Source organism: Poecilia mexicana, unplaced genomic scaffold, assembly GCF_051168715.1.
Source record: "Poecilia mexicana isolate PSO_F unplaced genomic scaffold, ASM5116871v1 scaffold_7, whole genome shotgun sequence".
NCBI classification, from domain to species: domain Eukaryota; kingdom Metazoa; phylum Chordata; class Actinopteri; order Cyprinodontiformes; family Poeciliidae; genus Poecilia; species Poecilia mexicana.
This window is the reverse complement of record NW_028263376.1, coordinates 20,443,189-20,457,098: the sequence shown is the minus strand read 5'-3', so window position 1 is coordinate 20,457,098 and position 13,910 is coordinate 20,443,189. Positions and strand designations below refer to the sequence as shown.

Below are 13,910 nucleotides of genomic sequence, written 5' to 3'. Positions count from 1 at the left end.
GTCAAGTCAAAGTTTATTTATGCAGAATGTTTTTATATCAATCAATCACATTTTATTTGTATAGCACATTTCAGCAGCAAGGCATTTCAAGGTGCTTTACATAATTAAAAAACAAAATAAAAACAGCATGTGACATTGAATAAACAGTAAGAAAGAGAAAGATTTTGGGGGAAAAAACGGTAAAAAAGATAAAAACATACTTTTACTATATCAAAAACTATTAGCCAAAGAACTACACAGAGTAAAATATCAAGCCAAAAGTTAAACATTAATCTTTCTAACTCTTCATATGAGTTAAAAAAAATAGTATTATTGACATGATGCTGGCTCCACCCCATGCGGATCAAACCTCCTACAAACAAACAAACAAACAAACAAACAAACAAACAAACAAACAAACAAACAAACAAACAAACAGTGTTATAATGACAGAGGTAGTGGAACTTATTTTGAGTAATACATTTTTGAGTCAATGTTTGCCTAATAAGCCATCACTGAAGCAAAGAGGACAGGCAAGAAAATTCTCCAACTTATCCTACATCAGGTCTGCAAAGTTATTTGCAGAAAACAATGGAGAAATCAAGTTTTTCCTGGCCAGAGGAAGAATAAGAGGGACAAAATCTCATTGGATGTAAGAGTAAAAGTTTTGTTGGACACAGTTTGGATGTACAAAACGGGTGAATAAATGCTTAAAAATAAACATTAGATTAAAAAACTGCTTAGATGTAAATATCGCAGTTACTGCAGCACATGTTTTCATGCTGCCATTGAGCTGCCATTGGAATTTAATTTACACTTATTGATCTTTGATTTGACTATCAAAAAGTGTCACTATGACAAAAAATGGGATTTTACCACCAGTTACCTTAGGGCAGACGAACAAAGTAGTTTCTGTCAATCACAGTTTCATCCAAGTGGACATGAGATCGGCTGCAGCCAACATTTGACCATGATTTCCTATTATTTTCTCTGAGTGCAGCACATTAGCCATGATGAATCCTGCAGTGTTGATGGAGGTTCAGTTCCTCTTGATAAGTCAGTTGCTGACAAACCCCCTAGAATAATTGACAACTGGTATCAAACATGTGGTATTATTTTTGAAAGATAATAAATGTAATATTAAGCAACATGTTTGATGTGTACTGATGATTTTAATGATGGCACTTTACAAAATGTGTCATCTGTTTTCACAATTGTCGACTATAAGATGTCTTTAAGATGTTTTTAAGCACTCTGATGGCCTTGTTGCTGAAATAAACCTGAGTCATAAATCATTATAAAAGTAAATAAGCAAAACGGAATGAGTCAGACCATGATTACAAGTCTCATTTACGAGACTGTGAATGTATTAATCACGTGTATGAGTGTTTTATTTTGAAAGGCATTATCGGATGTGCGGCGTTTGTGTTTTCTCCGCCTTGACAATGGTGCTTGAAGCCGAGAGGGTCAGGGGGAGGAGAGGCAAGTGAGTGTGGAGCGAGAATACGACAGGAGGAGATCCACCACAGGGTGACCAATTTAACCGAGCCATCCTTGACCAGCCTGGCTACAAATGCTCCTCCACCCTGGCCGCTCCGACCGACCAGCGCGGAGAATCGGATTGTCAGCTGCAGTCGTGTCCGGGAATATAAACAGAAGATGATCACAGTGAGTCCGTTTTTGTCTTTTTTATTTCCCTCCCTCTCCCTTCTCTGGAATTACTGCCGCACGCTGCAGGCCGAAATAAAGTCATACAAACGCGCCATACGCTATTTTTCTCTGGGCCGTGTGCGCGTCCGCCACCTCTCCGCCGAGCGCTTCATTTGTGCCGGAGAGAATGACATAGCTGGCGACAGACCCTGCGAGGCCTCCGCTTTCACATTAGTGGCGGTGGCAAAAGGATTTACGGTCAGTACATGTTCTCCACTGGCGGACAGCAACAACATCTCTGCGCTTGTGTTTGCGGGGAAGGTAGAGGAGGATGAGACGCATCGCTGTGCGTTTGCGCTTCTTGGTGCAGCTGACGGCTCCGGAGGGTGTTAAAACTGGCAATTCTCTCTATGACAACTTCAAACTAAAGCGTCCCAAAATGGGTTGGATATATATTTTTTTCAGAGCATGTTTGTTCCTCCATCTTCTGGCTGATGCTGAGGAATGTGCAGCATTATAATAACTTGTTTATTTCCCGTGTACTTCATGTTTTGTCGGTGCACTTAATCCTGGGAGTGCATCGCGTTGCTGCAGACTGAAGGACACTGACTGCAGCTAACACACAATGCGTGCATCTCTGACTGACAGAGGCGTGTTTGTGTCCTGACTCGGGAATGGTTTCTCTGGTCCCCGCTGTGGTTGTCACATAGGCCACGGTGTTATGTAACAGGAATCCTACGCTGTTTGAATGCGGGCCCTCTCTCTCTCTCTCTCTCTCTCTTTCTCTCTTTCACACACACACACACACACACACACACACACACACACACACACACACACACACACACACACACGGCCTTGCCTGTGTGTGCACGGCATCCAGACACCAGAGCCGCAGCAGATGCAGGGACTGAAAACCAGAATAAAAATTAAATTAAGCAGTTTTTAATTTCCTTGAAAGGGTTTTGCATCTGCATCATCTGGGTGAGAAGTGACCTGGGGACAGAGGGGTGCACGCGCGACATGAATGAGTCAGTGCGCGCTGTTTGCGGCCAGCGTCCGGTTGAAAATGCCCCCTTAGAGCAATGGTCACCCACCCACCTACCCTCCACTGCCTCTCTCGCTTCCCCACTGCTCCCCTTTAGCAGAGGGACGGAGAGAGGGAGCGGATGGAGAGCTGAGCCAGGCACCAAGCAAGCGACTGGCAGAGCCGCGACGCGACGCTGGCAAATGGGTATGAGCTGGTCGACCTTGTGCGGGGGGGAGCGAGGGACACAGACGGGGAGGGAGAGGTGGGAAGAGAGCGAAGAGGAGGGGCGGGGCGGGGAGGGGAGGTGCTGGTTCCCCTTGAATCTTGTCGATCCAGCGAAAGGAGGAGGAGGGGTGCTGGACGAAAGAAAGCGAAATACGGCGAGAAGAAGCTGTTTTCTCTGCAACAAGGCAGCGAAGCTGCAGCCGTGGAGGATCTGGTGGACTGGTGGCCTGGGAAGATCCACCATATGTGGCCTTTTCATGATCCAATCAGAAATCCGCACAGAGCATTTCTATTATTACCCACACTGATCAGGCATGACATTATGACCACTGGCAGGTGAAGTGAACACACTGATTAGTATCTCTTTATCAGGACATCAGCAGGTGAACATTTTGTTCTTAAAGTTGCTGTGTTGCAGGAAAAACTGGCACCCGTGAAGATTTAAATGAATCTCAAGAACTGGATCTTGAAAACTGGTCTGCATGGTCAACATAAAATCTGTGCAAAAGAGTTTCCAAATGCAGCATTTACTAAGTAATAAATCTGAAGTGTAATTCAGTAAAGCTTTGCATGCTGATGATACATTTGACCAGTTGATCTGGTATAAATTCAGCACACTAAGATTTGGGGAGAGCAAGGCTTTTGGTTTCTTTTCTATTGCTGTGATGGAAAGAAAGTTAAATTATGGGTTATTTGTAGCACTATGGTCATCAGAATATTACCCAGGTTGTAATTGCTTGTTTCCCCAAAGTTGAAAGGGGACTGAAATATAAATATCAATAACATTTGAAGAATGTAATGCGCCAGTTCGACGCTATGAAGCTTACTGGAAGTTGTGCTGTAAACAACCATCCTCCACTGCGAAGAGAGAAGTACTGACCTGAACAAGGTTTTGGTTTAATATTTGGAAGTGTGACCAACTCAGATTTTGTTCACTTCCTTTGGTGCTTTGTTAAAACCACAGGCAAACCACATTTCTAAAACAGAACAGAAAAGTGATATCATCGTTCGCAGCTTTTCCTTGTGCTCGCTGATTGACCTGGTTGAAATTAAACCGGAGGAATCCCAGTAAATGGGAGAAATCCCAGGTAGTGCTGTAAGCGAGATTTGAATCAAGCAGAATTGAACAGGAAGGTAGCCTGGCCACTGATGGACAGTGTGAGGATTTGCACAACACCCTCCTGGGAAGCCTTGGGTCCCACCATCAGTTTGGATTTTTGCTTACCAAGGCATTTTTGCAGAATATCTACATCATTTCTTGGAAGCAGTATCACCAATGGTTGTGGAGTCTTTTTGCAATACAGAGCAAAAATTATTTGAGAAACACAACATGTGAATATTGACTCACCCTCAAATTTTCAGATTTCTATCCACTTGAGCATTTATGAGATGTTCTGGATAAATTGATCTTTTAAAGTAAAAGGACTAGAAAGATCTGCTGCTACTATCTTGGTGTCAGCTATGGGTGGGAATTTAATTTATCATTTATTGTGAAAAAGTTCTAGATACATTTTGGTTAATGGAAATAAATCTGACTAAAATGTTATGTTTTGCTGTTTTCTCCACTGTTTTTTCTTCTGTAAATTAAAAAAATAGGCATTAAATGAAGTGTCTGTGCACAGTGTAGGAATGTAGATCATGTTTCTTTAAGTAAATGAAGTCCTGGAAAAGCTTGATGCGTTTTTTTAAGCTCGGTGCTATAGATGCTGTGCCTTGCAGCCACAGCCATAGTGTTACTTATTAAAGACATGATAAATAGTTCCTATCTTCACTTTTATTTGTATCACAATTAGAGATGCACAGATCCGGTATTAATGTTTGTATCGATCCTCATATTGAAAATAATTATAGATATAGAATAAGGGCAGATCTATCCAGTCTAATGCTATGCTCTGAGCTCTGAGTGACGTCATGACTTATTAATTTCACATTATATTTAGAATTGCTCTTGCTGCAGTTTAATTCTATATGTTTAGCCTATTGTTTTCGTCAGTTTCTTTATTGTTTACTTTACATTGACTGAGCAAATTAAAGTTGTGTTGTTTCTACATGTTTGAATATACCAGCTTGTGAAGCTACTGGTAAATATTTAAATATTCTGTTCCGGTGCAGAGTTATCAAATAAATTTGTAGTTCATCACATTTATGTTTTTTTTTTTTTTTTTTAAAGAAACAGTTTAAGTCAATTCAGTACCAATGTTAAACCTCGGATATCTGTAATGGTATCAGAAGTGATTGGTGCAACAGAAACGCAAAATATCTTGATTAAATTCTACGTCCATGTTGTTCACCCCTGGTGTCACCACAAACACACCTTTAAGGGTTTATTCTGGCTCAGCAGATCGGAGCTATACTCACTAAAAATTAATGTGTGTCATTAATGTTTGCTTGATCAGTTACACAAGAAATACATGCATATCTTCGTCCATCCATCTGTCCGACCTTTCATTCCTCTTCTCAGTGATTCTTTCCACACCGCTCTGAGGAACTCAAGGCAATCATCAAGCTGAAAGTATATATATTTCTTCCTCGCCCCTAGAGTCTCCACTTAGTGGGAAATACCTCTAAAGGGAGGTGACCAGATGGTCGAAACACCTCAACTGACTCTGAACCTATGGATGAAAGATTTTGCTGCTTGTAATTAAAATCTTATTGTTTTGGTCGTGATCAATATCTTTTGACCGTAGGTGGGAGGTTGAACATCAACGTGTCAAACGAATTTTTATTTTGGGCCACATCAAGACCATGAATGTTCTCAAAGGGCCAGAATGTATTGGTAAAACCCGTGAACAAAATGTTAAAATATTAGTAAACAGCTGTGTGCTTATTTAAATCAAATGGTGTTGAACATCTTTTCAACCTGATCAGTACCTCCAGGATTTTGCAATTATTTTTTGTGATATTTTTTGCAATCAAAATCAGTGATCTGACATTTTACAATATTTGCTCTTATGTATGACAGTAAATACGACTTTTTGTTTCTTGCCATATCAGTCATGAACTGCAGTTTGACATCCAGTAATCCAGAGGCAGCAGTGCAGTCGCATAACCCCAATATTTTTGCAGACAATTTCAAATACCCTCACAGTTATGCATTGGAACTGTGAGTATTCCAATACAAAAATTCATGCATGGTTTTTGCATGAATTTTTGCAGAATTGTGAAAATTTGGGTGGGAGGGATTGACTGGTGTAATTTGGCATTATACAGATAAAAACCCGCTTTTATTTGACTGATAAAATGTAGCCTCACACTGTTATTTTGATGTGTCCCTCTGGTCTAGAGGGCCACAAAAAGCTGCAATGGTCCGGTCCAATGGTTCTTGTTCTTTATCCAACACCTCAGCTTCAGAATAACCTTCAACTTGAAGCGCGATGCATATTTTTAGAATAATAATATTGTAACATGTAATTCATCGAGCCGAAATCCTCTGCTGTAACCTCTGATGTGGATGAAACCCTGACATCCTGACTTTCTGGATGTTTCTATTTGTACTTTTTATTTCGGCCCACAGGCCTGCAGAGTCTGTCACTTTGAATAAAACATTATGGTTTTGACAATGTCCTGCTGTCTGGCAGCTTTTATCTGGATGTTTTTACTTGTCTGTTTATCATTGATTGAGATTATAAACAGAGCTTCGGGTAGTCCATCTGTTCTTTTTTGTCCTGGCTGACTCCAAAATGCTTTTTTTAGAGAGGTTATATCAGAGAATGGGTCATGCTGGAGTCAGAAAGGATGAACTTATGCCCACAAATAGGATCTGAAAAAAATAAAACAACTCTGTAGCTTCTGGTTTGCTGCTTAAGTTTGGAGGTTGTTCTCCAATAAAACTGTCCTACAGTTTGCTACCGCGAAGGTAGGAAATGTAATTTATGGGAATTTGTGTAGTTTATGCATAGCAATTAAATGCAATTTTGATTTATTTGCTATTTTAAAAATATATTGTGTATAATATATCCCCCACAAAATATCTGCTTTAATTTTCAGATCCTGATGTTACCTCTTATATATTCATTTATTGTTAAAACACGATGACACGTCTATCAACTTGTCACTCTTTTGTATGTTTGACTTTCTTCCCTCCAGAGCCAGCAGAAGCCGTGGAGATAGGTCTGGCACTCCAGTCTTATTTAAATTAGGCTCTGCTTGTTGGGTGTGGCACCACCATCTGGAGTTTGGTGTGTCAGTCGGCCCGCTGTTTACTCCAAGCCTCCGGCCGTGCAACACGGCGCCTGCAAACCTCTCCTCTCTTCGTCAAAATTTCGTCCAGGGGGATAAATGAGTGAACCGGTCGTAAGGGAAAGGGCTGGAACATGTACCAGAACCCTGACAGGTAAACAGACAGCTCCTACAGGTAGGGCTGGGCGGTAAATTGATTTTATTGATTAACTGAATTTTTGGTTTTGGAAGAATTCATTTTTAGAAAATCTGTATCGTTTTTCACCTTGGGTTTCCACAGTTCAGAGTCAGCTCTTCTAGAGCCGCCTTCTTGTTTGACAATAGTGTTTTATAGCTTTTATTTACTTTCACTTTGAATTCAACTCTATGACGGATTTTTTTGTATTAAGTAGGAAAAATAAGCTGTAATATTACCAGAATAAAGTAGTCCAGCAAGAAAAATAAAAAATTACATGAGGATCATTGAGCATCTTGTGAAACAATACATTGGTTTAAGTTTTACACATAGTACTTAAACGCTATTAGAAATAGTTAATCTTTTAACACATCAGCATCAAATTATTATTACTAGCAGAACTAGAAATGAATGCCAACTGATGTCATATTTAATGAAAGTAAAAATTTTAAAGAATATATATTATTAGTATAAACAATGTAGGTTTCTGGTTGTGAACTAAATATGCTACACTAGATTTAATTATGTGTTTAACCTAAGACTGCATGTATTTTTTCATGTCTTGTTTGCTTTTTGCTGGCTGTTTTTTTTTTGTTGTAATTTGTAAAAATTGTTTTTATTGATGTAAAGAAGTGATATGTGGACCTCTGTAAGAGCAGCAGCAGCATTGTGGATCCTAAATAAACTAAACTAAACTAAACTAAACTAACTGCAAACCACTGTACTTATTTGTTGAACTAACCTGTTCATATCATATCAGACTTTGATAACTCTATCAAAGCCTTTTTTCCCTCATTGAAAGAAAACTTTCTCGTAATTTCAAGACGTTATTTTTTTCTAGTACAATTATTCTGCTAATAGTTTGACTATATTCTTGCAATTAAACATTCTCATAGCTGACCCTAATAATCCGTCATTCAACTCACAGAAAGTAAGATTGACAGTGTTTCCCCCAGAAAACATGTTAAGCCTGGCGGTATAGGGCGTGTTTTGAGTTGCATTATTGACCATACTGACAAAACTTAAACACTAATTATTACATTTTTAAAAAGACAAATGCAAACTAAATTTTGATTCTTGGCACTTCAGTTGTCTTATCCTAATTAAAAGGATCCACATTTTTTAAAATCTTTTATCTGTGACTTAATTCGCTGAAGTTGTTAGCGTGTAGAACGGTAAAAGAGACACCTGAACTCAGTCTTTCAATCTGTTCACACACTGACCAGACTGTGTTGTCATTGTGCTTTCAACCATTTTGCCAAGAAAACTCTTTAACTACTCATTGTTACCGGTGTATAAAAAACTATAATAAATAAACCAACAATGCTTAGCTTGGCCGTGGCACAAGTAAAAGCTTGGTGGCCCACCAGGCTTATCATACACTGGGGAAACCCTGATTAAAATGAAAGCCACTTTTTTGAATTATTTTCAGCCATTTGTAATTTCTTTTGTAAAATAGAAAGTGAAATTGATTAAAATAGAAAATAGGAGCCAACAGGAAAAAAAGTCAGAGGTTTAATTTTTAAGCCGTAACGCCCAGCCCTATTTAGAGAGAGTCAAAGGAGGGAGAAGGCATCACGTTGTCCAACGTAGCTTCAATGCTAACTGTTGTTTGTCTTCTCAAACAGAATGTCCTGGTTCAGTGGTCTCCTAGTTGCCCGAGTGGACGACCGCAAGACTGCGTGGGGTGAACGCAATGGCAAGAAGTCCAAACGGAAGGGAGGCTCTTCTCTCTGCAGCCCGCGTTACATGAGCTGTCTGCGGGACCCGGATGCTATGGAGCCCCCTTCCGGAGCCCCCCTCCCTCAGCACCATCGTGGAGGGGTGGCCGGGGCTATCGGAGGCGGGGGGAACTTCGGCGTCCGCTGCGGATGGCAGGAGGATCACTACGGCAAGAGGGGAGGGGCTCCTGGGGAAGGTGTGGGGCTGAAATCAGTTGACTTGGGCTTTGAGGATGGCGAATTGAAAGGCAGGAAAGGGGGATGCAATGGAGGAAGCAGCGACATGGGAGATGAGAGTCCCAACGGGGCAGGAGGCGTGGTGACGGCGGCAGACTGCTGGCTCAGGGTGGTGCGTGTATTCCAGTCAAAAAAATTCCAGTCCCGCAAACTGGAACGCCTTTACCAGCGATACTTCTTTAGGCTGAACCAGAGCTCCTTGACCATGCTCATGGGGGTGCTTGTGATCGTGTGCGGCATCATGCTGACCTTCCACTGTGTCCACGCCGCTCCGGACGTGGCCTACTCATCAGCCCTGTCCGTGGCCATGGCTCTCTTCATGGCTCTCATGGTGGTTTGCAACCGCAACGGCTTCCACCAGGACTACATGTGGATGGTCAGTTACCTGGTGATTGGAGTCCTGGTGTCAGTGCAGGTGTTCGGAGTCTTCATGGTGGCGCCTAGGAGTGCTTCAGAAGGAATCTGGTGGTCTGTGTTCTTCATCTACATCATCTACACGCTGCTTCCCGTCCGGATGAGGGCTGCGGTGCTGAGTGGAGCGGTGCTGTCCATCATACATGTGGTGACCACATGGCAGATGAACCAGGAAGACAAGTTCCTCTGGAAACAGGTACGACCCGTTTCATTTCTTTGCTGTCTCTCTGGTTATTAAACATGAACAGAAAAGATGTCAAATTACTTTGTCAGCTGCAAATCTGAGAACTTTTTCCAGGTGAACTAAGAAATTCAGGTCTCCAGATCAACCTAAATTATGTACAGATGCATGTGTAACATAACACTGTTACAGTTGGATGGTTTTCATCTCTCGACACTCACATGGGTTGTTTTCGCACCTGATAATCCAGTAGACTTGGTTCGATTGGAGACCAAAGTTGCAACATTTGCTACATTTTCAAACTGCACTGTGTCAAACGAACCCTTTGAAAATCCTGTTTACCCTCCTAGCCTGTGGTGGCGCTGCAAACACAACTACTGAAGGAAATGACATGAAAACATGAGTACAACTTCCTTCTTCAGAAAATGTAAACAAAAATGGAATAGCGCCAGATTTCAGCGGTTGTAGGATTTTGCTTTTGTCTTTGGTAAACGACCATGAGCCATTTCTCTCATTGGCGTTAGACTCTTTCGTTTGTTTTGGTTGAATTTACCCAGAATGCCCTGCTCTAAAGTCCAGACTCCGTTCTGCTTTGCATTCAAACAATTCACTTCAATCGAATCGAGACCTAGGATGCATTAGTTTTGTTTGCTCCTTTGGGCCACATCAGAATTCGTTTACAAATTCACACCTCCCCAAACGAATCAGACTTACTAGGCAAACAAACTAGATTTTGATTAAAGTGGACCAAACTGGGCTGGTGTGAATTCACCCTAAATGGTAAGAGCCACAAAACACACTTGATAACTAAACTCTTTAGGTGAAGCTTTGACATTCTTTTATTTTGTGAGGTGTTTTGCACAGCAACTTTTCTGGACTCTGTAAGTTCTTCTCCCTATTCTAACTTAAGACATTTCCTACTGAAAGACTTATGTTTTAATAAATAATATTTTCACCCTGTTGGATAAAGTCTCCATGTAGATAGTGCCCAAAACTGAATCATTTGAAACTTGAGTTTTCATCACAATTTAACATTTTCAATCAAAGCAAGATTTCCTTATAATGCTCAGCACTAATACCAAATATATATTTAAACATAAACTTACATAAACAAAGAAGAAAAATGAAGACATAATTTGTGGAATCAATACTTTGAATATTCATTTTAAACAAACAAACAAACAAACAAACCGTTGAACAATTTACTAAGAATGTGCAGTGGTTTGTTTATTTTTCATAGTTTCTGCTGAATTGGAAGAGATAAAACAATTCAGCAAGTAGGAGATTACCTTTAAAACAAGTTATCTGTAAAAAAAATGCCTATTTAGAGAACATTGTCTTCTTGTCTATTGGAGCAATCACCAGCTATATTACTGCTTTATCCTCATTTTCCCATACAAAATCCAACACTTTCCATTAAAAACAATTTGATTTACTACTAACCTCACATCATTTAGAGTCCCCCCCCCCTGAAAATAAAGACAAAAAATGTGAATCATTAAAGTATGTGTGCAGCTAAATGATTAAAAAATATTTGTCATTAACTAGAACGTTTCAATTATGTAGTTTTTTGGGAGTTTGTGGGAACAAGCTGTCACGGCTGTAATTTCATCACGCTGTAAAAGTGACGTGTCAAATGTCAACCCTCCAGAGAGATACCTCTTCTCACATCCGGTCTGCATGAAACAACAGCAGTGCTAGTTTCAAGTGGGGTTCCTCACCACTTCATGAGTCACTGACCAAAACCCAATGCCAGTTTTCAGATCAGTTTAATGAAGGAGCTGTTCAGGCTGCTACGGTTTTACTGGTTAGCTGGGAAATTTGAAAGTTTTTGCTTATAAATACCAAAAAAGTGAGATGAACGTTTTGTGGGATATTAAAGATGCGTGTTTATTAAAATCTATCCCTCAGACATTAATGGACTCCTGACCGCGTGGCTTCTTGTCTGGCTACGCCGAAACACAGACTTGATATTTACGATGGGGTGATAGTGTGTGAACTGGCAGCGCAGCCGCTGCAGTGTGAACCGCTCGACTGTGATTTGTCACCGTGCCGGAGCTGCGTATTTGGGGCTTACAGGGTCTCTCTGCACAGTGTGCCGCTTGTACGTCATGCCAAGGACCTGAGGGCTTGCTGAAGGTCAGTGGGCTGAATGAACCGCTCCGGCTGGACAGCAGTGTGTGTCTGTGTGCTGCTCTGTGACAATGGGAGAATACCATGATATAAAGCAGCAACACTCAGATCTCTGTGCTCTTTCACAAGGGACACTTTGTACTTTTCTGCTCTGGTGGGGTGACGGGGGTGAGGCCAAAAGGGAGGACGGAGGGAACCGCAAAGGGACGGGGGGCAGGGGTTGTTGCGGCTATTCGCCTCTTTTACTATCTTAGCTGTTTTACGACAGTCATCTCCTCGGAGACGAGTTATGTAAAGCATAACAGGAGGGCCATTAGGTGAAAACAATGGGAGGATATCAGACTTAATGATTGCTGATTGTCTGAGGTGTGCATTCGTTACAATATCCTTTCACTTATTTGTCCTGCTGCTGAATCCGTTCTCAGCAAACAACTTCATATTGTGTCTGTTTATTATAAATTCAATACAAATGAGGGGGCAAACATCAGGGCTCGATGGGAACTCAGTGTTTACAGTGCTGCGCCTAGCCTCCTGCATGATATACCGTGGCGTTATCCATCACAGACCCAGCGTTGTTTGCCATCGTTGAGCGAATGAATGTCATGAGATAGCTGCAGCCCAGCGAGAGCAGCATATCTCTGAGGTCGTCTCTGTATTGTGTGACACGGTTATTACATTGTCATCAATCACCGCTTCATGCTTTTCTGCAAGTATTTCCTCTTTCTCCAATAACTCATTAACCTCAGGGACGCTGTAGCGCCGATGAAGGCCGTGGATGATTCCAACGCTAAAACGAGGAATCCTTCTGGTTCAGGATGTCTGATTTCACTTCCTGCCTCTTTTTTATAATAAGATAAACAGTGTTTGTTTGATTTCTGTAGCAGACTGGAGAGTCAACGGGTATTTCAAGAGGAGTGTTTCCCATCGTTTAGATCAAGACTTGGATTTTGTAGTAATACTAAGCTTATTCCTAAATAAGAATCATGTGATTCTTATTTTTATTCAGATTTTTCATGTATTGTTAGTTTTATGGTCAACTTTTGTGCTATATGGCTTCTTATTCTTTTCAAACTCTGGCATATCTTGTGATGTGCATTGTCTCTTTGGAAACAAGTAAACAACAACAACAGCGACTACATTAAAGCTAGTTTTTTAAGGTGAGGGAAAACAAAATTAAAGCATCTGAAGCAGAGCACAGACCTGTAACACATAACATGTAGCCTATTGACCACAGCATGATCTCTATGCTTAGCAGGCTGTCAGCACATTCTAATAATTCAGAATCTAATATTTCTATATCGTCCCTTTACCCATATCAGTGTATTGTAAAGAATCTCATCTGTTTTCTTTCTCCAGAAGTGTTTTTCCGTTTTTTAGCACAAAATCTGGGCATTCGATTAGCTTAGCCACTGCATCCTGTCCGTTTAAGGACCAGCCGCTGAACTTAAGTGACTCCTGCAAACTGCAAAGTTATCACTGATTCTGATTCTTATACAGCATACAACAACATCTGGCAGGGCTGGGTACTAGCCTTGGTAACCCTTAACCAACAATTCACACTGGCAGGTTTAAACATTTACAAAGCCTTTCTTTTCTACAGATGTCAACGTGCCTGAGTTGTTGCTAATTGCTGTAACAATAGAAGATAAACTTAATAATAAATAATGTGGCGTTACATACAAGGGGTAAAGCGGTTTGTACAAACCTCCAAGCTTAAAGGAAGAACTCCTTTCTGAATGTTGGACTTATTAGTTTTTGGTGTTTTTAAAACCAACTTTTTCAGACATCTTTTGTTTGATCTTAGGTTTGTCTGTTTATTCAACGGTGACAGTTTATAAAATTTAGCGTGTAGATTTGAACCCGCATTTCTTGAAGCACAAGTATTAGTAACATGCAAAAAGCAACACAAAATATATCTAGTTATTATCATGAAATTGCTCATTACCTAATAAAAGTTCAAACTGAAAAAAAAACAACATGAAAAAC

The 13,910-nt window shown here is 40.7% G+C and overlaps 1 protein-coding gene across 1 annotated transcript in view; it reads left to right on the top strand.

Moving 5' to 3' along the window:
• Nucleotides 1–1,418: 1,418 nt before the first annotated feature.
• Nucleotides 1,419–13,910, top strand: part of LOC106906069 (adenylate cyclase type 6-like) — a 51,046-nt gene continuing 38,554 nt past the window's right edge. The window contains exons 1-3 of the mRNA XM_014971154.2: nucleotides 1,419–1,647; nucleotides 6,971–7,217; nucleotides 8,867–9,806. Of these exons, the coding sequence (XP_014826640.2) occupies nucleotides 7,198–7,217; nucleotides 8,867–9,806 (960 nt within the window). The 5' untranslated portion in view covers nucleotides 1,419–1,647; nucleotides 6,971–7,197. The remainder of the gene's footprint in view (nucleotides 1,648–6,970; nucleotides 7,218–8,866; nucleotides 9,807–13,910) is intronic.